General features: G+C 37.0%; 1 protein-coding gene across 2 annotated transcripts in view; it reads right to left on the reverse strand.

Moving 5' to 3' along the window:
* ANKRD28 (ankyrin repeat domain 28) overlaps nucleotides 1–27,413 on the reverse strand; it is a 185,726-nt gene that overhangs the window by 24,288 nt on the left and 134,025 nt on the right. For both annotated transcript variants that reach the window (XM_082840084.1, XM_082840083.1), the window contains exons 8-14: nucleotides 25,384–25,596; nucleotides 14,330–14,408; nucleotides 13,282–13,396; nucleotides 12,231–12,313; nucleotides 8,862–8,925; nucleotides 8,587–8,655; nucleotides 6,323–6,463 (exon numbers count right to left, since the gene is read on the reverse strand). In XM_082840084.1, coding sequence (XP_082696210.1) covers nucleotides 6,323–6,463; nucleotides 8,587–8,655; nucleotides 8,862–8,925; nucleotides 12,231–12,313; nucleotides 13,282–13,396; nucleotides 14,330–14,408; nucleotides 25,384–25,596 — 764 coding nt within the window. The remainder of the gene's footprint in view (nucleotides 1–6,322; nucleotides 6,464–8,586; nucleotides 8,656–8,861; nucleotides 8,926–12,230; nucleotides 12,314–13,281; nucleotides 13,397–14,329; nucleotides 14,409–25,383; nucleotides 25,597–27,413) is intronic.

Here is a 27,413-nt window from a genome sequence, read left to right on the forward strand (position 1 = left end):
TGTGCTATTAAAATATGAGGAAAGTAATGTTAAAAGGACTGTAAGATTTTTTGATGATGGCCATTCTGACTGGTGTGAGGTGATACCTCATTGTAGAAAGAGAAAAACGAATACCGTATGCTAACACATATATATGGAATCTAAAAAAAAAAATGGTTCTGATGAACCTAGGGGCAGGACAGGAATAAAGACGCAGATGTAGAGAATGGACTTGAGGACACGGGGAGGGGGAAGGGTAAGCTGGGACAAAGTGAGAGAGTGGCATGGACATATATACACCACCAAATGTAAAAGAGATAGCTAGTCGGAAGCAGTCGCGCAGCACAGGGAGATCAGCTCCGTGCTTTGTGACCACCTAGAGGGGTGGATAGGGAGGGTGGGAGGGAGACGCAAGAGGGAAGAGATATGGGGATATATGTATACGTATAGCTGATTCACTTTGTTATACAGCAGAAACTAACCATTGTAAAGCAATTATACTCCAATAAAGATGTTAAAAAAATTTTTCTTAAATAAAAGGATTATAAGGTTCACAATTTGTTATAATTCTGATAAATGTTACTGTAGCAAAAAAAAAGAGTACTGAATTAGAAATTAAAAGATTTATTGTGAGAGTTAGTTTGATACCAACGATCTTGGGCAAATCGTTTCACCTTTATGGTGAAATGGCTTCTGTTTATTCATTTGATAGATGGGAGTAGGAATTCAACTAAATAATCTAAAACCATTCATGTTCAAATTCCAAGTCCATAATTATTCAGTGATAATTTGTCTAATATTGCAGTATGTCTAAATAACTACTAACTCTACCACTAGGGGGGAAATCTATAATCAGATACTACTTGTTAAGTTTCCAAAAGCATAATGAAGTTATAAGAACAAGTGGAAAGGAACAATGGAGCGATGTAACTGATCACCCAGTAACTCTATCATATATGTATGAGGACCATTCTTTGCAATGCCAACCCTTATTTCTTTAATGCTAATTACTTAAAGTACTTTAGATCTCTTAGGAATTACTTACAGAATCTACATTTATTATAATATCCTTAATGGTAGCAAACGTTCATCCTTTTAAGTGGGATTTTGATATTTATATGCAGTGAAAATTATGATGAAATGCGTATCACTATGATAGAACGACATCACCCGAATCTGACTCTAAGGAACAAGCCTGGTGTTTCTCGGTATTCCTAAACTAGCTCTGAGGGCACTCCAGGAAGTATCTCAGGCAGTGTGTAGACTCTGTACACAGTCTGCTTAGGTACCAGCTCACAGGTCAATCCTCACTGGGATGAAGGAAAGACCTGCTGGCCTGGAAGGACAGTCTCACTGCTTTAAGGCAGAAACATTTCACCCAAGGGCACATCTTTTTACCTTTAATCAAGTTCTCTAGATGTGAATGGTAAAACAGAAATAGTTCTCCCTACTGGGACCTGAACACAAGGCAGATTCTATCAGTGGAACAAACTATTTTAAGATAACTTGCTGATACATGAGTACTGGGGGAAAAAAAAAACTGACTTATTTAAGGAAAGCAAAACAAGTAGGTAAGTTCATGTTTACTTTCGGAAGTAGGGGAGCAAGTCTCAAAGCACTACTTATATTTACTAGTTGCAAGTATACAACATTAAATGGTTTGAAATAATTCAACCATAATACATGCAGTAGTTATCAAATCATTATTTCTTTGTCTACCTTCATATTACTAGATGATTGGTCTCCTATAACAAAACAAAGACTAAGAGTTGATTTATAATTATAAAATTACTTCTATTGCCACGCCTTTCAAATTTTGCTAAGCAATATGAATTTTCATGACTACTTTGTAAGTATTACCTTTAACAAATGAAAAAAATTACTGACATTCAGGAAAATTAAATGACTTGCTCCTAATCTTCTGGCTAGAATATGGCAAAGCAAGGACTAGGCCTTGGGTCTTTTCTTCAAGTGTTCTTTCTATGCTACAAGTGCTTCAGCACAGGGGTTAATGAGTTAGTGACACTTTAACCTGGGTGTTTATAAAATTCTGAACCACAAAATTGCTTGATCTTGAAAATCTGAACCTCACTTTTGATTTGCAAATGAGGTGGAGGGGAGAGAGTCAATCTTAAATTTTTTTTCTCATTGTAAATTAACACACGCTCATTTTATAAAACTCAGAAAATTAAGAAACGAAGATTTTCTATAATTTCTCTTATTTCTCTAAAATAAACCATGTATGCAAAATCTGGAGGAATATTTATGGCTAAATGGCTAAGTAATAAACCAAACTTACTGTTAAATATTTTGTTTTCTTCATTTGTTAGACAAATATCCTCATCCCAATTAAGCATGTAATTCAAATCAGAGTGATTTTCAAACTATTTAAACTTCTCCTACTCTTCCCCTACCGCCCATGGGCTCCTACCACTTTTTCTGGTGCAGGTTCAGACTGAGTCAAATCCATGTGTCCCACGGCTGGTCAGAGCCCTGGGAGAGGACCACTCGGCCCAGGGCAGAGGATGTGGCATTGTCACCAGAGGCCCTCCTAACTCTACTCTCCCCCATCATGGTATACAAGTGTCTGATTGACAAAAAAAGATATTAAGCATAGCTTAAAAAAATACAACTAATCCTTACAGGAAGATTACAGTGTGTCAGGTATTGTTCTAAGCAATTCAGATATTCTGTACCTCATATGGCCATGAGTTAAGGTCAGACTATTATTCCCACTTGACAGATGAAATGTGCAGAGAGGTTAAGTAACCTGCCCAAGGTCTCACAGCAAGTGGCAGAGCCAGAATCAAACCCAGTTCTGTCTTACATGCATACATAAAACAGGTTTAACAAGGCTGCTGAATGCAAAGTTGTATACAAAAGTCAAATATATTTCTCTATTTCACAACAAAGGAAATTTAAAGATAGATTTATTTTGGCAATAAAAATATCAAATACTTAGGAATAAACCTAAGGATTATATAAGTTCCAAACAAAAGACTGTATGATTCCATTTATATAAAGTTCAAAACAGACAAAAATAAACAATGCTATTAGAAGTCAAAATATGATCCTATTTTTGTGAACATCTATCTCCATAAAAGTGTATCTTGGTGAAATATATCTATGCATTCATAAACACATGTATATATAACCATATGAACACAGAAAAGCCTATGGACAGACATTTACCAGGTTCATAACTCTGATTACACTGTGAGGTATGTGAAATGATCTACATAAACATATAGAAATACTTCTGTTAATGGTAGTTATCACAGAAGAAAAGGCATGAGGAGGATTTCTTCCTTATATGTAATCACAATAAATAACCCCAGCCTTCCCCTTCTCTTATACACACCACACAGGCGTGGGGTAGGTCCTCACCATCATGCTCATAGCCAGTCCTATTTTTCTTCAAATGGCAAGGAGGATTTTGTTAATAATTAATATATTTAGTATGTTTTTCCCGTGAAAATAACTATATATTTGTTTGCTGAGTCATGACTGCCTAGAGTGAACGTCAGCATCAGGATGATGGGGGTGACTAGCAGGATGAGTAGAATGAGTAGGAACGATTTCATGTATTTTTCCAACATTTACTGCAAGTAAAGACAGGCACACAAGGCAGAGTAGAACTGCAATTACTTATGTCACTTCTGAACAGCAGAAAACTGTTGGCAGAGTGTCAAAAATCCCAAAGTATATACAACTTTCCCTGGGGATGCTGACAGGACATTATTAAACAATCATTAAAGAAACAAACCAACAAACACACATTACTGAATAACAGTATTTGAAGTCATGGGGAATTTGTTTCTTCTTTTAGAAAATATTTCACTCTGGTTTTGGCAGCAGAAAGAATTATTCCAGATTCTCTTATTATCCAACCTATTCCTGGGAATTAAATCCTTGGAGTTCAGAAAAATAAACCAACTCTTTAATTCTACTATTTAAGCCTCCAAAACAATCACTTACTGAAAGGATGCCTCTGGTATCCTAAAATGGTTACTGTAGTGAATAGTTTCCAGAAGGTTCCCAGGGAACAAATCACTGAGGCAATAAATGATGGCATCAGACAAGACCTCTGGGACTTTGATACTTCAAAGATAAGAAAGAGGCTCCAAAAAACAGTGCTAGATTCTTTTATACACATGCCCTCAGTTTTCCCCACAATTCTAAGTACACTTCATTCTAATTTTACAGATAAAGAAGATTTTGCCTAACAATTATTTGCTCAGGCTCAAAGAGGTATAATATGAAGACCCCATGATTTCAGCTGGGTCTTTTGGATAAAGCTCATGTTCTTTCTGGTACATCAGGTTGCTTGTGGACATACTGAGAATTAAGTGTTTAAGTAATAAGTATCTCTAGACCAGCGGTCCCCAACCTTTTTGGCACCAGGGACCGGTTTTGCGAAAGACAATTTCTCCACGGATCGGGGGGCAAGTGGGTGGTGGGGACGGTCCAGGTGGTAATGCGAGCGATGGGGAGCGGCAGATGAGCTTCACTCGCTCGCCACTCACCTAACAGGCCACTGGACCAGTACCAGTTCACAGCCCTGGGTTTAGGGACCCCTGCTCTAGACTATTGCTCAAAACAGTTTATATTAGGTGAGAAAACTAACAATTTAATTCACTTTAGTACTAAGTATACTTCTAAAGAAAAAGTAGACAGGCTTAAAATAAAACCACAAATCTCAAACAGTATAGGTTGAACATTGTTATTCTTTTGTTCCTGCATAAGAATTCAGGTTTAATGTAATTGTATAAGGGCAGGAGGACCATGGGGTAACCTCTGTCTGTGTGTACATGAACTCAGTGGAGTTTACTTAGATCATGCTGGGCAGTACCCAATAAACAGTTTATGGGAACAGTGGTAAAGGACTTCTGATGGTGACAGTCATTTGGGCTATAATCTATTTTAGGAAAATCTATAAATCAAATCCTGAAATTATAAAATTTATAAATCAGAGGATAATCTACTTACCCAAGTTTACCAAAATATTTTCTGATTTACAAAGTCTCTATCAGAGATTTTCTTTAAAGCTCTACTATCCAAAAACATACTTCAAATAACTTAGCTTCTCCCAAAACCTATCTATATCTAACTATTCTGGTATACATGAAATTGTATAAAGTGATATATTCCTCCAAACAGAAAATACGGTCATCCTTCGGTATCTAAGGGGGACTGATTCCAAGAGTACTCGAGGATACCAAAGACTGTAGACTTGGACCCTCAAGTCCCTTATAATAAATGAACACAACCCTACAATGAATATAGTCGACCCTCTGAATCTACAGATGCAAAACCAGTAGATACAAAGGGCTGATAGTATATTTTACTAATGCTTTCAAGATTAGGATTTTAGACACAAATCCAGCAAAACAAAGTGTTACTTACAGAAATGGATTTGAAATTAGTTACAGAATTTATAATAAATTAATATTTGTGAGTAATACCATCAAATTATGCTTTTTATTTTTAAGGTAAAAAAGTAAACATTAAAAATCAAGGAAATAGTTCTGTGTTAAATGCAACTTCCTTGAAGTATATTTTATAAAATCTTTCCCCAGAAACCATTATTTGTTTTTCCTACCCTTCACTGACCCAGACTCATGGGGAATACCACAGACATTGAAGATTTCTTCTCTGTCTCTAATGAGTTCATTTTCTTTCAAGAAGGCAATATACATTAAGGTACTATAAATGGGTCTGATCAACTTTGGGTGAATATTAATTATGAAAGAATTTATAAATCTCTCATTCTTTTGATTTTATTAAGTCATTCTTGGACAACATTTACTCACTACTCCATTATCTATATAATTTACTTATTTAAGCACTATTCAGTACCAACTATATGCCAGATTCTGCCAGTTCAATTATTCCCTATTTGAATACCAATTTACAGGGATCCCTTAGAAATATGAACTTTCTACCTCTGAAGAATACTGGCATTCCAATCTCTGCTCAATCTTCGGATGGCATTGTCTGTGTACCTCTTGCCTTTCCCTTTCCCTATGATATACTCAAGACTGCTGCCTCTAAGAAGCCAGGTGGAAAAAACATGGAGGTGATAGATATTAAGATGTGTTTTTGGAAGGGAGGACGAAAAGGGACCTTGATCTTCTACCCGATTAGTTCATAATGCAGGCTGCTGAGTAGAAGTAGGTGGGTAATAACTATGACTAGGAATAATTATGAAAACAACTTATTTTCTCTACTAGAGCATCAGGGAAAGATAATCAATAATAAAAAGTACAAAAAAAGAAATACAAATTTGCTATAAAAACTGCCAGATAGAAACAATCCTTCATTCTCACCACATGATACTTACTTGCCATCTGTGTCTGACGTAGCTGCATAGTGCAAGGGTGTGCATCCTCTTTCATCAAGGTCATTCACACTTGCTCCTGAGCCCACAAGAGCAAACAGGCACTGGTAGTTGCAGTTGGCAGCAGCATAGTGCAGTGGAGATCTTTTTGCCCAAGTTAATTAAAAAAAAAAAAAAAGTCAGGGACACAAACCAGTAAACAAGAGCACAGTTGATCCACCCAGTTATAAATATTTATAGAAAGCCTGAGATTGATTTCTGCCATATACCTAAGTCTTTTGGAGGGCCAGACAGAAAGCTTGGAGGAGAAACTAAGATGGCAAAGAGCCTCTAAGAATACAAAATAAGACAGGAACACAATTAAATCATTTCATGGTCCCCAGACAGTAACAATTCCAGTCTTTTGAGTGAATTACAGATATCCTTCATATTCTGCTCCAAAACTTGAAAACTCATTTTTTTTTCCCTCCCTAATGCCATCAGCAATCTGAGAAAAATTTCATTTAACAAAGCTTCCCCTATACTAATAGAGATGTTTCATAGGTAGCAGCTTCTGTTCCTGTTTCAGTAGAGGAATAAAGAGTAAGAAAAATACAGAAGCATTAAAAAGGATGCTGTTGTATCAACTATATGGTAGAGCTGCACAGTAATATCAGATTCCTCAAGCAGAAAATGCATAGTTTTGAAGGCTGTTCATCATTTTGAAGAGTTTAGAGTACTGTTAATTTCTAGAGATGGAATATTTGTAGCTTACTTCTTCTCAGTTACTGAAATGAAAAAGAATATTACTAAATTTAGGCGTTTCTGTCTTTAGATTAAAAAGCTATGATGATCCATGACCTTTCATTAAAAAAAAACAAAACAGAAGAAGAAGAAAACAGAAAAGTGAAGGTAAATTTAGTCCAGAGTCTTCAAGGTATAATTTTTTCTAAAATATTTACCTGGTGAAATGACAGTTAAGCATTATTTTACTTTATTGGATAATAGTATAATATAGTAATAGTATTTTTGAAAATGCAATTAACCCTGAATTACTTTCAAGCTTCTAAACTCAGAATGTGCCCTAATTGTAGTACAGAATGCGTCAAGTGCTACAAATTAACTAATATATGCTGGATTAAAGTACACTTATAAAAATAAATTAGCTATAAATTGCACTCCAAAGTCAAACAAAGTGATTTTTGATTTTGTGGGTCATTAGTTCCTTCAATTAGCAGGCTTATAAGAACAGTCTGTTCCTCAAAATAATTATGGGGTCAGATAGTCATTTTTCCTTTTCTTTTCTTATATGTACTTCTGATTCCCTACCACACATAATTCTACTGTGCACTGGCCCAATCCCATGCACTGACACAGATTCACACACACCCTCTCTTGTCACATACTCTGATAAAATTCTCAAACTCCTGATACACAATTTTGCTCATATTGCCACCTCTATTTTTTTTTAAATTGAGGTAACACTAGATTATAACATTGTAAGTCTCATGTGTACATTATATTTAGATTTCTGTACACACTACAGCATGCTCACCTCTATTTTTCAAATTGCCTTCTGTCCTTTCCTATGTGGTTCTAACAGACTCTGGGTCAATTCCTCCTCTAAGTAACTTAGTAGATCATGGTGGCTTTAAGTACTGCAATCACAGATGCAAGTAGCAATGAGGCCTGGGGCTGAACAGTGAGACTGCAGATTGGCTGGGTGACTACAAAGGGACTCTGCATTCACAGGTGCTTTCCTGTGGGTCACGCTCAGGGTGTGTGCAGAGAGTCAGAGAAGAGGAGAAAGAAAAATTACACATCGATTTGTAACCTGTTTCCTCCCTCTTTCTAGTGCTCTGGAACCAAATATAGGCAGCAGAGTCTCTATCAAAAGAATGACTTGAAGGAATGGAGAACTACCACTGAGCTCCAGCTCTTGTGGGTTTTTTGAGGGAGCATAGGTACCATGCGGTTTTATATTTTCATGGCTATGATTATGGGAGGAGGAAGAGGAATGACATCACAAGAGGTATAGAAGTGCTTATAAAGTAAAGCTGTGGCTGGTAGCCTGGGGCTATGGCAGGGGCCCAGCTGGAAGAAGGCTGTGGGTGAGAATGAATATTCAGAAGTTATCTACTTATTGGGGCCTCTCAACAAATCATGATCACAATGCAAAAGTCATAGATTTATTCAGTTAACTCTCAGAAGCCACATTAGGAGGTCAAGAAAGTCATTAAGTAAATAACATTAAGTAGGCTTTACAGAGGAACTGTATCACACCGTACCTTCCAAATTTATCCTTTTTGTTGAAGTCTGCACCAGTGTTCAGCAGAAGGTTTAGGCATTCCAAATTCCTACCCAGGAAAAATACATTGAGAAGATGTAATTGTAATGAAATTGTAATTATAATGAAATTGGTAGGTTTAAATAAGTATAAAAGCGTGTTTTCAAATGAGGCAGAGTGAATAAAACATTGTGATTTACATTTTATGAAACAAAAAAAAAACTGCCACGATCAACTATCCTCTTCTTAAAAAAAGTAAAAATTTTGTTAACATACCCTCCAGCTGCAGCTGCATGTAGACAGGTCCTGCCAAAATCATCTGGGGTATCTATATCAAATCCTACAAGAATGAATACATCTTATGTAATAGTATAGGTATGTTACTTTATATTAGAGTATTAAATTAAAAAAAAGTAAAAAAAAATCACACACCCCCAATCTTAAACAAAACTATGAATTACAAGTAGGTAAAAATTAATTGAAAATAGATTAATAATGTACAGTATTTAAAAAAAAACTACCACTAAAGGATTGGGGGTTTTAAAACAAATGCTAGAGTACTTGTTTAAAAGTCATAGGATACAATGGAATATTATTCAGCAATAAAAAGAAATAAAGTACTGATACATGTGTATAACACTGGATGACCTTTCAGAACATGTCTAAGCGAGAAAAATCAGTCACAAAACCACATCTTGGGTGATTCCATTTCTATGAACTGTCCAGAATAGCTTAATTTATAGAGGTGGAAAGTAGATTAATGACTGCTTAGGGCTGGGGGGAGGGAGGAAATGGGGAACTGACTGAAAATGAGGGGTTTTGTTTGGGGGGGTATGAAAATGTTCTAAAACCCATTGTAGTCATGGTTACATACCTCTGTGAATATACTTAAAAAAATAAGACACTGATGAAAGAAATTAAAGATGATACAAATAGATGGAGAGATATACCATGTTCTTGGATTGGAAGAATCAACATTGTGAAAATGACTCTACTACCCAAAGCAATCTACAGATTCAATGCAATCCCTATCAAACTACCACTGGCATTTTTCACAAAACTAGAACAAAAAATTTCACAATTTGTATGGAAACACAAAAGACCCCGAATAGCCAAAGCAATCTTGAGAAAGAAAAACGGAGCTGGAGGAATCAGGCTTCCTGACTTCAGACTATACTACAAAGCGACAGTAATCAAGACAGTATGGTACTGGCACAAAAACAGAAAGATAGATCCATGGAACAGGATAGAAAGCCCAGAGATAAACCCATGCACATATGGTCACCTTATCTTTGATAAAGGAGGCAGGAATGTACAGTGGAGAAAGGACAGCCTCTTCAGTAAGTGGTGCTGGGAAAACTGGACAGCTACATGTAAAAGTATGAGATTAGATCACTCCCTAACACCATACACAAAAATAGGCTCAAAATGGATTAAAGACCGAAATGTAAGGCCAGAAACTATCAAACTCTTAGAGGAAAACATAGGCAGGACACTCTATGACATAAATCACAGCAAGGTCCTTTTTGACCCACCTCCTAAAGAAATGGAAATAAAAACAAAAATAAACAAATGGGACCTAATGAAACTTCAAAGCTTTTGCACAGCAAAGGAAACCATAAACAAGACCAAAAGACAACCCTCAGAACGGGAGAAAATATTTGCAAATGAAGCAACTGACAAAGGATTAATCTCCAAAATTTATAAGCAGCTCATGCAGCTTAATAACAAAAAAACAAACAACCCAATCCAAAAATGGGCAGAAGACCTACATAGACATTTCTCCAAAGAAGATATACAGACTGCCAACAAACACATGAAAGAATGCTCAACATCACTAATCATTAGAGAAATGCAAATCAAAACTACAATGAGATATCATTTCACACCAGTCAGAAAGGCCATCATCAAAAAATCTAGAAACAATAAATGCTGGAGAGGGTGTGGAGAAAAGGGAACCCTCTTACACTGTTGGTGGGAATGTAAATTGATACAGCCACTGTGGAGAACAGTATGGAGGTTCCTTAAAAAACTACAAATAGAACTACCATATGACCCAGCAATCCCACTACTGGGCATACACCCTGAGAAAACCATAATTCAAAAAGAGTCATGTACCAAAATGTTCATTGCAGCTCTATTTACAATAGCCCAGAGATGGAAACAACCTAAGTGTCCATCATCGGATGAATGGATAAAGAAGATGTGGCACATATATACAATGGAATATTACTCAGTCATAAAAAGAAACGAAATTGAGCTATTTGTAATGAGGTGGATAGACCTAGAGTCTGTCATACAGAGTGAAGTAAGTCAGAAAGAGAGAGACAAATACTGTATGCTAACACATATATATGGAATTTAAGAAAAAAAAAATGTCATGAAAAACCTAGGGGTGAAACAGGAATAAAGACACAGACTTACTAGAGAATGGACTTGAGGCTATGGGGAGGGGGAAGGGTAAACGGTGACAAAGCGAGAGAGAGGCATGGACATATATACACTACCAAACGTAAGGTAGACAGCTAGTGGGAAGCAGCCACATAGCACAGGGAGATCAGTTCCGTGCTTTGTGACCGCCTGGAGGGGTGGGATAGGGAGGGAGGGAGACGCAAGCAGGAAGAGATATGGGAACATATGTATATATATAACTGATTCATTTTGTTGTGAAGCTGAAACTAACATACCATTGTAAAGCAATTATACTCCAATAAAGATGTTAAAATGAAAAAAAAATAAAAAAATAAATAAAATAATATGAATTAAAAAAAAACACTGTATTGTAAATTTTAAACAGGTGAATTGTATGATACATGAATTATTTCTTAATAAAACTTTTTTTTTAAACCCACAGGTGCTTTGATACTTGCACGTTAATACTAACACTGAGAAGAGGTTTTTAGAATTCTCCTTCATAGATAAATGGGTATGTGATGACTTGTGGACACACATACACTTAAAACATTCAAAACACAATTACCTCACTTAAAAGATATCATTAAGAAAAACTCACTGTCTGTCTCACAATATGTTAATTTTCACTGAAACTTTCCCATAATTCTTTTAGCAATCAAGAGTATTAATATACAAAATCTGTTCAACTTTCCTAACACGCTAAGAAATAGAATATCATTAAAAATTAAATCTTATATATTTAGTAATTCTATGCATTTAATAAGGATAATTTTGTAGTAATAGTTATAGAAAGCTATTGATCCTGTTTTGCTTCAAACTGATTATGTGGTATTTTAAGACAGTAATTAGATACGGCAGAAATAATTTCACAAACCTACAAGATATTGTAAACTGGCCACTGGCTCTTAAAAAGGAAGCATGCAAATGAAGATATTTTACTTCTAGGCACAAAGGGACTGCTCTAGAAATATTCCACACCCCATTCCCCAATTAAGAGAGAGAGGAGGAAATCACTGGAAAAATAAAACCTTTCCCAGAGCTGAAGAGAAAATCAAATCTTAAAATTAAAGGGTCCAACATCTTCTAAGAGGGGTTAATAAATGATCCACACATGGACATATCTATATGTGATTCTGGAAAAGCAGGATAAAGAGACTGTATTAAAATGGGAGATGGCGGGGGGGTGGTTTGGGGAGGTAAAAGGGGATAATCTGTGAAGGTTCCACTTACCAGAAGAAAGAAGTTTCCTACAGCAATCTGAAAAACCACTTAAGGCTGCCAAATGGAGGGGGAACATTCCATGTATGCCACGCCTAAAGTGAACAGGACAGTGTCCTCATCACAATGCAATCACTTAAATAAATTAAAAAGAAACTATTCAATACTTAACTTATCCAGCAACTTTCCTCTTAGAGCAGGAGCAGGACTTTTCAACCTCAGCACTACCGTCACTATGGATTTTCTGGGGGACTGGGCGCTGGGGGGCTGGGTTATCCTGTGCCTGTAGGATGTCATCAGTGCCCCCAGGTTCTACCTACACTGGATGACAGTAACACTCTCCTCCCCAAATTATGACAACCAAAAATGTCTCTAGACATTTGCCTCAGGAGCAAAACCCATTCCCCCTGCCCCGATGTTGAGAATCATTACCACAAGGCAAAATGTTTAAGAATGTGCACTGCAGTAATTTTTGTCATAGTAAAAACTTGGAAGTAACTTGTGTTTGTAAATGAGAATGAATAAAAATTGTGAAATCTTTACACAAGAATTAAATTTTATAAAATGAATGAACTAGTTACGTATAGAGATGAGGAAAAAAAGCCCAAATTTATATCTACATGGCTAAACCAACAACTTCATGTAAAAAAAAAAAAAAGTTAAAAAGTGTACAGTAGCATACCATTTACAGAAAGTTTAACAGAAGATTTAAAACATGTTAATAAACATATAAAAAAGGTAATAAAAATTTAAAAACATACATAAGAATGATAAACATCAATTTAAAAGTAGGGCGTTTCTTTCTGCAGAGCATGCAAGAGAATCCATCTTTCAAACAAAATCTTACATGGAAACTTTAGTATGTTACTCATAATCCAGAAAGAACTGGGGTAAAAAAATATAAAAATACCCTATGCTGGTTTACCAATGAAATCACATTAAACATTCTATTCTATTACATCGCCAATAAAAAGAGGATAAAGCTCAAGCAATTAGTACTACATTGAGGACAAAATCCACGTTTCCCTGACAAGGCATCAACACTACCTTGGGAAGTACTTACTTTGCAGTGTCAGCACCACTTGTAATTAGAGTGTTGATTAGCAGCTCATGGCCATACCTCGCTGCTATGTGCAAAGGGGTGTTGCCATTCTTGTCCTCACAGTCGATTACTGCTCCTGCAATAAAGGACATACTATCAGACACTGGACTAATATAACGATCAAGTCAAATCTATTACATGGAAAGTGATATAAAATGCAATTATAAAAAGCACAAACTAATGGGTATAGCAATTTAACCATAGATTTCATCCACAGCACATTTACTGGGCCAGGCACTGGGGTTAGATTTCACACTTAAAGCAATTTTGTGAACAAGCATAAGATTTTAACAGATTTAAAAATTACAAAAGGGTTCTGGGCATCCAATAAGTTTGGAAACCACTGTATTTAAACAAAATTAAACACATTTCTTTAGAGTGAGACTTTCCAAAGCTTTAATGTGCACACTCTGTGTCACCAAGAAGACAGCATGCAATATTTTATGAATTATTTGATCATGAGCTTATTCCTACCCTTTCCCTGCAAAATCAGAACAGCTATTGTCTTGAGGACTACTAATAAACAGTTCCTTGGAACATGGCTTGTGAAAATACTACTTTAAAGTACCCAAAGGTTCTTTTTATTTAAAAGTTTAGCCTGCCTAGTACTAATTCAAATGCAAAAGAAGACAAGTTCAGAAAATAAATGAAAACGTTAAAAACAGTTCAAGATAGTCAGAAGGGAAGAGAGAAATGAAACAAAGTTTTCTTAATATATAATACAGTTCGCAGTAGAAAGGCAGAGTTTTCTATCTAGCATGTTTTAAAAAAGCCAACACTAACTGCTAGAGAAATTATATTTATCATCTAAGGGAAACAATACAAAAATAAATGAAAAACAAAACTACAAAAGATACATGTACATGGCATTTAAAATTCATTATCTGATTTTCATGAGCTCTGATATCAAGTGTCAAAAATGTGTATACTGCTATGACAATTCCTCAGTACCATTATGTGGATGCTTTTACTACACTTAAGAAAAAAAACAAACAGAAATACTTTTTACCACTCTGGATAATGGTTTGTGATCTGGAGAATCTACCGTGGAGGGCAGTCATGTGCAGTGGGGTTTTTCCATCTTTGCTCTGAAATAAACACAAAAGAGATTTAAAATTCTTGTTATATCTGTACCATGTAATTGTTAGTTTTATTTTGAATATCCTCTTGCAACTTTACTCTGTAGAACTATTACACTCAAGCGTTAAGTTTAACTGAAGCCTGTGGCAGTAAAACAGCTGTTTGAAATTATGAACTAATTTTTTAGTATGTATATCATAAAGCACAAATATACAGAAACCTCAATGCCCATAGTTTTAAAAAGGCCTGGAGTGGTGGGTGTGGTGTAATCTTAGCATCACTCCTATTTCAGGTAGGGGAACTGATGCACAAAGGATATTAATGATTCGACCAAGGTCACATCACTGGAAGTGGTACTGCCAGGATGTGCTGCCCACGGTTCAAAAATTTCACACTGCTACAATTCTTTTGTTCTAAGAAATGCTGAATCCCTCCTTGACCAAGGAAAAGTGAATGTTCGAATTAACTTCAGAAACTATAATTCACTTAAAAAACTTTACACATTATTTTGTTTATAATTATTTGTAACAAATAATGTTAGCTATTTTCTCAAATTACTTAAAATAATAAACCAGACTGGCCTTGTATGTGTGTTTGATGTAGAAATTCTGAAATTCTAGAGGAATTCCACATATGAAGAAAAACAATGCCTGAGTTAGGTGATATCTTTTATTGTGAGTTAGGTAAAGTCTTTTCTTCCGAAAATTATTTTGTTAATCAAAACATACATGTGACCATCACAAAGGAAAGAAGTATTTGGGGTATTTTGTTTATCTGACCAAAATTTAAAGTACACGGTGGGGTGGGAAAAGGTGTGACAGCTATCTGGGTTGACAACTGGATATATTGTGAGAAACTGTATATTTCTTGCTTTCAACCTATATACAATTGGGGTTCTGTTCTCTACAGTAACTGATTATGGAATAAACACTTGAAGAGTGGGAAAAAAAAATCGGTAAGTGACAAAATCAATGAGGCAGTGTTCATGATAAGCAAGGTTATGAAAAACCAGGGCTATACTGCTTTATAAAAACCATTCATTTTGGGGACAAGGGGAAGATGGCGGAAGAGTAAGACGTGGAGATCACCTTCCTCCCCACAGATGCACCAGAAATAAATCTACACGTGGAACAACTCCTACAGAACACCTACTGAACGCTGGTAGAAGACCTCAAACCTCCCAAAAGGCAAGAAACTCCCCACGTATCTGGGTAGGGCAAAAGAAAAAAGAATAAACAGAGACAAAAGGATAGGGACAGGACCTGCACCAGTGGGAGGGATCCGTGAAGGAGGAAAGGTTTCCACATACTAGGAAGCCCCTTCGCGGGCGGAGACTGCGGGTGGCGGAGGGGGAAGCTTTGGAGCAGCGGGGGAGAGCACAGCAACCAGGATGCGGAGGGCAAAGCGGAGAGATTCCCGCACAGAGGATCGGTGCCGACCGGAACTCACCAGCCCGAGAGGCTTGTCTGCTCACCGCCACAGCAGGCAGGGCTGGGAGCTGACGCTCGGGCTTCGGTCAGAGCGCAGGGAGAGCACTGGGGTTGGCTGCGTGAACACAGCCTGAAGGGGGCTAAATGCGCCACGGCTAGCCGGGAGGGAGTCCGGGGAAATGTCTGGACCTGTTGAAGAGGCAAGAGACTTTTTCTTCCCTCTTTGTTTCCTGGTGCGCAAAGAGAGGGGATTAAGAGCGCTGCTTAAAGGAGCTCCAGAGACGGGCGTCTAACAGCGCACACCCCAGAGACGGGCATGAGACGCTAAGGCTGCTGCTGCTGCCACCAAGAAGCCTGTGTGCAAGCACAAGTCACTATCCACACCCTGCTTCCGGGGAGCCTGTGCAGCCCGCCACTGCCTGGGTCCCAGGATCCAGGGACAACTTCCCCGGGAGAACGCACAGCCTCAGGCTGGTGCAACTTCATGCCAGCCTCTGCCGCAGCAGGCCGCCCCGCACGCCGTGCCCCTCCCGCACCCCTGGCCTGAGTGAGCCAGAGTCCCTGAAGCAGCTGCTTCTTTAACCCTGTCCTGTCCGAGTGAAGAACAGACGCCCTCCGGTGAACTACATGCAAAGGCTGGGCCAAATCCAAAGCTGAACACCGGAAGCTGTGCAAACAAAGAAGAAAAAGGGAAATCTCTCCCAGCAGCCTCAGGAGCAAAGGATTAACGCTCCACAATCAACTTGATGTACCCTGCATCTGTGGAATACCTGAATAGACAATGAATCATCCCAAAGAGAGGAGGTGGACTTTGAGAGCAAGATTTATGATTTTTTTCCCCTTTTCCTCTTTTTGTGAGTGTATGCTTCTGTGTGAGATTTTGTCTGTATAGCTTTGCTTCCACCATTTGTCCTAGAGTTCTATCCGTCCTTTTTTAAAAAATTTTTTCTTAATAATTATTTTTTATTTTAATAACTTTATTATATTTTACCGTATTTTATTTTACTTTATCTTCTTTCTTTCTTTTTTTCCTTCCATCCCTCCTTCCTTCCGTCCTCCTTTTCTTTCTTTCCTTCTTTTTCTTTTCTTCCTTCCTTCCTTCCTTTTTTCTTTCTTTCTTTCTTCTAATTCTTTCTATTTTTCTCCCTTTTATTCTGAGCCATGTGGATGAAAGGCTCTTGGTGCTGCAGCCAGGAGTCAGTGCTGTGCCTCTGAGGTGGGAGAGCCAACTTCAGGACACTGGTCCACAAGAGACTTCCCAGCTCCACATAATATCAAACGGCAAAAATCTCCCAGAGATCTCCATCTCAACACCAGCACCCAGCTTCACTCAATGACCAGCAAGCTACAGTGCTGGACACCCTATGCCAAACAACCAGCAAGACAGGAAAACAACACCACCCATTAGCAGAGAGGCTGCCTAAAATCATAAGTCCACAGACACCCCGAAACACACCACCAGAGGTGGACCTGCCCACCAGAAAGACAAGATCCAGCCTCATCCACCAGAACACAGGCACTAGTCCCCTCCACCAGGAAGCCTACACAACCCACTGAACCAACCTTAGCCATTGGGGACAGACACCAAAAACAACGGGAACTACGAACCTGCAGCCTGCAAAAAGGAGACCCCAAACACAGTAAGATAAGCAAAATGAGAAGACAGAAAAACACACAGCAGATGAAGGAGCAAGATAAAAACCCACCAGACCTAACAAATGAAGAGGAAATAGGCAGTCTACCTGAAAAAGAATTCAGAATAATGATAGCAAAGATGATCCAAAATCTTGGAAATAGAAGAGACAAAATGCAAGAAACATTTAACAAGGACCTAGAAGAACTAAAGATGAAACAAACAACGATGAACAACACAATAAATGAAATGAAAAATACTCTAGAAGGGATCAATAGCAGAATAACTGAGGCAGAAGAACGGATAAGTGACCTAGAAGATAAAATAGTGGAAATAACTACTGCAGAGCAGAATAAAGAAAAAAGAATGAAAAGAACTGAGGACAGTCTCAGAGACCTCTGGGACAACATTAAACACACCAACATTCGAATTATAGGCGTTCCAGAAGAAGAAGAGAAAAAGAAAGGGACTGAGAAAATATTTGAAGAGATTATAGTTGAAAACTTCCCTAATATGGGAAAGGAAATAGTTAAGCAAGTCCAGGAAGCACAGAGAGTCCCATACAGCATAAATCCAAAAAGAGATACACCAAGACACATATTAATCAAACTGTCAAAAATTAAATACAAAAAAAACATATTAAAAGGAGCAAGGGAAAAACAACAAATAACACACAAGGGAATCCCCATAAGGTTAACAGCTGATCGTTCAGCAGAAACTCTGCAAGCCAGAAGGAACTGGCAGGACATATTTAAAGTGATGAAGGAGAAAAACCTGCAACCAAGATTACTCTACCCAGCAAGGATCTCATTCAGATTTGATGGAGAAATTAAAACCTTTACAGACAAGCAAAAGCTGAGAGAGTTCAGCACCACCAAACCAGCTTTACAACAAATGCTAAAGGAACTTCTCTAGGCAAGAAACACAAGAGAAAGAAAAGACCTACAATAACGAACCCAAAACAATTAAGAAAATGGGAATAGGAAAATACATATCGATAATTATCTTAAATGTAAATGGACTAAATGCTCCCACCAAAAGACACAGATTGGCTGAATGGATACAAAAACGAGACCCATATATATATGCTGTCTACAAGAGACCCACTTCAGACCTAGAGACACATACAGCCTGAAAGTAAGGGGATGGAAAAAGATATTCTATGCAAATGGAAACCAAAAGAAAGTTGGAGGAGCAATTCTCATATCAGACAAAATAGACTTTAAAATAAAGACTATTCAAGAGACAAAGAAGGACACTACATAATGATGAAGGGATCGATCCAAGAAGAAGATATAACAATTGTAAATATTTATGCACCCAACATAGGAGCACCTCAATACATAAGGCAAATACTAACAGCCATAAAGGGGAAATCGACAGTAACACTTAGTAGGGGACTTTAACACCCCACTTTCACCAATGGACAGATCATCCAAAATGAAAATAAATAAGGAAACACAAGCTTTAAATGATATATTAAACATGATGGACTTAATTGATATTTATAGGACATTCCATCCAAAAACAACAGAATACACATTTTTCTCAAGTGCTCATGGAACATTCTCCAGGATAGATCGTATCTTGGGTCACAAATCAAGCCTTGGTAAACTTAAGAAAACTGAAATGGTACCAAGTATCTTTTCCGACCACAACGCTATGAGACTAGATATCAATTACAGGAAAAGATCTGTAAAAAATACAACACATGGAGGCTAAACAATACACTACTAATAACGAAGTGACCACTGAAGAAATCAAAGAGGAAATAAAAGAAATACCTAGAAACAAATGACAATGGAGCCATGATGATCCAAAACCTCTGGGATGCAGCAAAAGCAGTTCTAAGAGGGAAGTTTATAGCAATACAATTCTACCTTAAGAAACAGGAAACATCTCAAATAAACAACCTAACCTTGCACCTAAAGCAATTAGAGAAAGAACAAAAAACCCACAAAGTTAGCAGAAGGAAAGAAATCATAAAAATCAGATCAGAAATAAATGAAAAAGAAATGAAGGAAACGATAGCAAAGATCAATAAAATTAAAAGCTGGTTCTTTGAGAAGATAAACAAAATTGATAAACCATTAGCCAGACTCATCAAGAAAAAAGGGAGAAGACTCAAATCAACAGAATTAGAAATGAAAAAGGAGAAGTAACAACTGACACTGCACAAATACAAAAGATCATGAGAGATTACTACAAGCAACTCTATGCCAATAAAACGGACAACCTGGAAGAAATGGACAAATTCTTAGAAATGCACAACCTGCCAAGACTGAATCAGGAAGAAACAGAAAATATGAACAGACCAATCACAAGCACTGAAATTGAAACTGTGATTAAAAATCTTCCAACAAACAAAAGTCAAGGACCAGATGGCTTCACAGATGAATTCTATCAAACATTTAGAGAAGGGCTAACACCTATCCTTCTCAAACTCTTCCAAAATATAGCAGAGGGAGGAACACTCCCAAACTCATTCTACGAGGCCACCATCACGTTGATACCAAAACGAGACAAGGATGTCACAAAGAAAGAAAACTACAGGCCAATATCACTGATGAACATAGATGCAAAAATCCTCAACAAAATACTAGCAAACAGAATCCAACAGCACATTAAAAGGATCATACACCATGATCAAGTGGGGTTTATTCCAGGAATGCAAGGATTCTTCAATATATGCAAATCAATCAATGTGATAAACCATATTAACAAATTGAAGGAGAAAAACCATATGATCATCTCAATAGATGCAGAGAAAGCTTTTGACAAAATTCAACACCCATTTATGATAAAAACCCTGCAGAAAGTTGGCACAGAGGGAACTTTCCTCAACATAATAAAGGCCATATATGACAAACCACAGCCAACATCGTCCTCAATGGTGAAAAACTGAAAGCATTTCCACTAAGATTAGGAACAAGACAAGGTTGCCCACTCTCATCACTCTTATTCAACATAGTTTTGGAAGTTTTAGCCATAGCAATCAGAGAAGAGAAGGAAATAAAAGGAATCCAAATTGGAAAAGAAGAGATAAGGCTGTCACTGTTTGCAGATGACATGATACTATACATAGAGAATCCTAAAGATGCTACCAGAAAACTACTAGAGCTAATCAATGAATTTGGTAAAGTAGCAGGATACAGAATTAATGCACAGAAATCTCTGGCATTCCTATACACTAATGATGAAAAATCTGAAAGTGAAATCAAGAAAACACTCCCATTTACCACTGCAACAAAAAGAATAAAATACCTAGGAATAAACCTACATAAGGAGACAAAAGACCTGTATGCAAAAAATTATAAGACACTGATGAAAGAAATTAAAGATGATACAAATAGATGGAGAGATATACCATGTTCTTGGACTGGAAGAATCAACATTGTGAAAATGACTCTACTACCCAAAGCAATCTACAGATTCAATGCAATCCCTATCAAACTACCACTGGCATTTTTCACAGAACTAGAACAAAAAATTTCACAATTTGTATGGAAACAAAAAAGACCCTGAATAGCCAAAGCAATCTTGAGAAAGAAAAACGGAGCTTGAGGAATCACGCTCCCTGACTTCAGACTATACTACAAAGCTACAGTAATCAAGACAGTATGGTACTGGCACAAAAACAGAAAGATCCATGGAACAGGATAGAAAGCCCAGAGATAAACCCATGCACATATGGTCACCTTGTCTTTGACAAAGGAGGCAGGAATGTACAGTGGAGAAAGGACAGCCTCTTCAATAAGTGGTGCTGGGAAAACTGGACAGGTACATGTAAAAGTATGAGATTAGATCACTCCCTAACACCATACACAAAAATAAGCTCAAAATGGATTAAAGACCAAAATGTAAGGCCAGAAACTATCAAACTCTTAGAGGAAAACATAGGCAGGACACTCTATGACATAAATCACAGCAAGATCCTTTTTGACCCACCTCCCAGAGAAATGGAAATAAAAACAAAAATAAACAAATGGGACCTAATGAAACTTCAAAGCTTTTGCACAGCAAAGGAAACCATAAACAAGACCAAAAGACAACCCTCAGAACGGGAGAAAATATCTGCAAATGAAGCAACTGACAAAGGATTAATCTCCAAAAATTTTAAGCAGCTCATGCAGCTCAATAACAAAAAAACAAACAACCCAATCCAAAAATAGGCAGGAGACCTAAATAGACGTTTCTCCAAAGAAGATATACGGACTGCCAACAAACACATGAAAGAATGCTCAACATCATTAATCATTAGAGAAATGGAAATCAAAACTACAATTAGATACCATCTCACACCAGTCAGAATGGCCATCATCAAAAAATCTAGAAACAATAAATGCTGGAGAGGGTGTGGAAAAAAGGGAACACTCTTGCACTGCTGGTGGGAATGTGAATTGGTACAGCCACCATGGAGAACAGTATGGAGGTTCCTTAAAAAACTACAAATAGAACTACCATATGACCCAGCAATCCCACTACTGGGCATATACCCTGAGAAAACCATAATTCAAGAAGAGTCATATACCAAAATGTTCATTGCAGCTCTATTTACAATAGCCCAGAGATGGAAACAACCTAAGTGTCCATCATCGGATGAATGGATAAAGAAGATGTGGCACATATATACAATGGAATATTACTCAGTCATAAAAAGAAACAAAATTGAGCTATTTGTAATGAGGTGGATGGACCTAGAGTCTGTCATACAGAGTGACGTAAGTCAGAAAAGAGAAAGACAGATACCGTATGCTAACACATATATATGGAATTTAAGAAAAGAACAATGTCATGAAGAACCTAGGGGTAAGACAGGAATAAAGACACAGACCTACTAGAGAACGGACTTGAGGATATGGGGAGGGGGAAGGGTAAGCTGTGTCAAAGGGACAGAGAGGCATGGACATATATACATTACCAAATGTAAGGTAGATAGCTAGTGGGAAGCAGCCGCAAAGCACAGGGAGATCAGCTCGGTGCTTTGTGACTGCCTGGAGGGGTGGGGTAGGGAGGGTGGGAGGGAGGGAGATGCAAGAAGGAAGAGATATGGGAACATATGTATATGTATAACTGATTCATTCTGTTATAAAGCAGAAACTAAAACACCATTGTAAAGCAATTATACTCTAATAAATATGTAAAAAAAACCCATTCATTTTACTTCTATGTAGTATTCTGTAGGATAACCAATTAAAAAACTTATAAACTGAATAATTACAAATCTAAGTTCACATTCCAATTCTAGTCATCCACAACCTGATCAAGGACAGAAAAATCAAAATAGAGAATGGAATGGGAGGAAAAGATGAAGGAGAAAGGTGCCTTGATAAGGAGAACTTGAGGGTCAACAAATATAATATTTTTCCTCCAAGGCAAATGTCAAAGCCTTAACTCGTTAGTCAAACAATAATTCGATAAGCATCGATTTTACAAATACAGGAAACACAGTGTCAGGAACGAAGATATATTCTTGAATGAATGCAAATTCTTATGCGTTGAAAACTCACTGCTATCAACAATTTTTACATAATGTCAGTTGGACGGTACCTCAGAAGTCATCAACAACTTAGGGAGTGTGTTTCAATGGAACTCGGCAGTAAGATAACTGGGCAACTGCACATCAGCAGGATGTCATACGTCCTTAGACAAAATTAAAGCAACTTTTATGAAATCTATTTTTAAACCAGCATCATGGTCTGTTGTCTTCAAATCTACTTAACCACCACATCTTAACTGTTTTGCTAAAACATTCCCTTGTCATGTGTAAAATCTACCACTGAATTTTCTAAATCATTAGGGAGGTAACTTCAAATAAAACCACTGCTAAGCATTATACTACAAGTGACCCTCTTGTAGAACTGATTCTCATCTCAACATTTCAAAAGAAAATACTGACTTCAAAATAATCATAGGTACTAGAGTCAGCTACGTAGGCAATGACATGAAGCAAGCGATTAATTATCTTCAAATTATAGTAAACAGTCATGTCTAAATGGCACTGTATAAAATAGAAAGCCTAATTTTTACCCAGCCCCATATAAACTAAAAAATGCATAATAGTTAATGATATAGGTAAGCCTCTTATTTCATGATACTTAATATTTAACAAAGATAATTTTAACTACAGCCCCTTTATCATAAAGGGGTCTCACAGAGACTAAAACTACGTGATGAGATCTTTTCGTTTGAAGAATATGAAGATAATTTCAAATTTTTTATTTTGAAAAACTCTTCATTAAAAAATATTACTAGGCTTTTGAGGAAACAAGTAACTAACTTCCCACCCCCACAAGAATTCTGATATTTTTTCTAGGCACTGATTATCCAAACAGCAGGAATTCTTCAAATCAAAATAAGCAGTTTGAACTTATCAGTAAATATTTAGAAGTTATTTAAATTATTAAAAATAAAACTTTAGTTTAGTTGGTGATTTGATTGAGAACTGAAAGCTTTAAATGTATATTCGTAAAAGAGACATTTTAACCAGAAAGGAGTTCTTTATGATATCTCATGCCCTTTCCTTCCATAAGTTGATATGTATAAATTTTGTCCTTTAGCTGGCAAGGGGCAATTTAGAGCAACGACCTAATTATAGATGGGCTTGCTGCTGTTACAGCTGTCAGAGTGGGTCAGTGGCATCGTTAAAGGATTTTCTAAAGTTAGACAGGTAAGAAAATGGACTCCTTTCTCTACCAGTCTGAAAGACACTGGCTCATCACACCTACAAAAGAAGCTGAAATTTTATGCAATGAAAGCTCTGAAAACATTTGAAGCTTAAATGTTTTTACTAATCCTAAACGGTTCAATTTTGTTTGTGGTTTTCTTTTCTTTACACCACAAGACATGGTTTGGCAAGTGCTCAAAGAATGAATTAATAAATTAATACAGAAGCAATCAGTGAAAGCATCTTGGAAAATATAAAATGATGATTACACATTATGAAGTAGTTATGTTCAAAACTGTGGTTGCAGGTGCATTTCCAAAGAATTATGCAGTAAAGGTACGTATATTTTGGCTCCAGAATTTTCACATATTTTTAAATTTAAATGTTCACTCTTGGAAGCGAATGACCAAAAAACCAAAAAAGCAACTATTCTTATATGTAAAACACTGTATCAGTCTTCTAATTTTTCTAACACTGTGAAAAATTTCAAAACAGAAAAGTTGAAAGAATATTACAGTGAACACCCATATACCTACCACCTAGAGTCTACCACTAACATTTTACTATGTGAGCATTATCATACATCCATCTCTCTACCCATCCGTGCAATTAAGTGATGCTTTTTTTTGGGGGGGGGGAGGCCACACCGCGTGGCATGCAAGACTAGGGATCAAACCTGTGCCCCCTGCAGTGGAAGCGTGCAGTCTTAACCACTGGACCGCCAGGAAAGTCCCTAAGTGATGCTTTTTAAAGTCAGCTGAGGATATCACTACCTATTACCTCTAAACACTTTGGTATGCATATCATTAACTAGGGTTCAGTATTTGTTTGATTTGTAACCTTCTACGGGAACATTTACATGCAATGAGACATACAAAAAATGTACCACCTGATGAGTTTTGACTAACACTTATTTATATAACAAAGCTGTCAAAATACAGGACATTACCACCACAGAGAAAGTTCCCCCACGCCCCTTTTCCATCAGTCTCTCCTCCCAGAGGCAACAATTGTTCTCTCTTTTTTTTATTTCCCCAACTATAGCGTATGGAACCCCATATAACTGGAATTTTGTCTGTTCTAAAACCTTATATAAATGGAAATAGTGAATACATTCTTGTGTAACGCTTTCACTCAGCATAGTATTTTTAAGATTCATCTGTGTGTTATCAGTAATTCACTCCTTTTTAGTAGCTACTGATACTACAGTGAACTCCTAAATACTAGATAGGGATTCTGATATTACTTCATACCTTCATATTGACATCGGCCCCATTGCCTACTAGAAGCTCTAAACACAATGCTCCATGTGTTGATGCAGCAGCAAAGTGCAAAGGAGTAAACCCTTTTTCATTCTTTTGATTTACATTAGCACCACAGTCTATAAGTTCATTCACGACAACATCTTGTCCATTGTAGCAGGCTACATGAAGAGGTGTATTTCCATAGGCATTTGGTTCATTCATCTATTGGAAGAAAAAAATTGTCAATCTTAAAGCAGTCTTCCTAATTATCGTTGTGAGCTATTTTAGCAACACTGTGGTTGAAATCTAATTATTAAAGTGAGAAACAAACAGGGATAAATACACAGATATGGCTTATCATCTTAAACTTCAATAAAAAAATGAACATAACAACATTTTGGTGTCAAACGATTTTGTAGCTTCAGGGAACATAACTCATATATACGATGTCTACTTCATGACAAAACTGAATGATTCCAAGAGATATTTTAGGAAAATGAAAACAAATAATATATTTTTAAAAGCATTCTAGGGAAGGGACAATCACAGAATTAATTCTAAGAATCATGAAAAATGAACACAAACTGAAAATTCTGACACATATTGAAAAACACGCATATTTTCTGCTATTTACAGTGACAAAAGATTAATAAAGTTGTTGATTAGTAGAGAGAAAGATTTTTTTAAAAATGACTGACATCCTTTTCTATTTAATTCGTTTTTGCAACAAACTTGGGCTTTAGATATTTTCCAGCCTACATACTGACATTTTACCAAAATGAATATGCTCAAAAAATATAGTCAACATTGAGAAATAATTCATGTAACTGAAGTTTCCTTTCTATTTCTTAAAAAATATATTGGATGAATATTTTAAAGTTTACATAACTCTTCTGTGGTAAAGAATTGTACTTTCGCTCCTGTCTTCTGGGAGGTCATCTATGGCACACCTGACAGCTGTGTCCTTGTCCAGGGTGGGAGCTGGCTACCCTGGACCTGAGAGTAGGAGCAGGCACAGCGGGTCTTTAGGGCAGGGCCAACCACACCACATAAACCAACCATGTGATGGAGGGGAGGGGCTTTGGGTCCGCTGGTATCAGTGGACTTGGAGACTGAAATCAACCATATGAGCAATTTTGATCAATCAATCATGCCTATGTAGTGGAGGCCCAATAAAACTCTGAAAACAAAGCTCAGGAGTGCTTCTCTGGTTAGCAATACTATGTGCATATGTCACGTTCTGATGCTGGGAGAGTAAGGAGTCCTAACTCTGTAAGGAGAGGCCAATGGAAGCTTTGTGTTTAGAATACTCTTAGACTCTGCCTTGTGTGTCTCTTCCTTTGGCTGATGTTAATTTGTATCTTTTCTGCATAATAAACCATAACTGTGAGTATAATAGCTTGCAGTGAGTTTCTGGAGTCCTTCTAGTGAATCATCAAAACTGAAGTCAGTCCTGTGTGGAGACTGTGCCCTCTAACCTTGTGGTTGGCCCCAACTTATCACAACTTTATTTAACATTTTCTTTTTTCACATCTCTGGTAACAGAAATTAGAGGAAGTGAAAAAGCAACACTTAACTTTAGTCAAGTTATCTAGATTTCATCACCAAAAGCTGGCGGACACAGAAAAGATTCTCCCTCGGAGCTTCCAAAACTTTGAGAGATTAAATTTATTGTTTTAAGTCACTCACTTCAGCTCTAGGAAACTAAGTCATGCAATTGGAGGCCACATGTCACTAAGTGGCTCTAAGTCTGACCACTTTTTCTGAAGAACACTCTCACCAGAGTTTATAATTTTGCTGTCAGTAACATAAGCTTTAAAAATTGCACCAGAATGGACTTGAAACAGTGATCAGAAACAAGGCTATCTCATTTATCTAGATCAAGGGTCTCTTAAGGCATTATGTCACTCTGTTGAAACAGAGCTAGGAACTGCTGAGTTGAAATAAAACTTTCATCTGTTTGCACTCTACAAGCTTCTACCTAACAATGTGTTTGAATTTTTGATCCCTACATTTTCAATAACTAAGTGCTTCACAAA

This window comes from Leucopleurus acutus, assembly GCF_964270905.1.
Source record: "Leucopleurus acutus genome assembly, chromosome: 5".
Classification (NCBI taxonomy): Eukaryota; Metazoa; Chordata; class Mammalia; order Artiodactyla; family Delphinidae; genus Leucopleurus; species Leucopleurus acutus.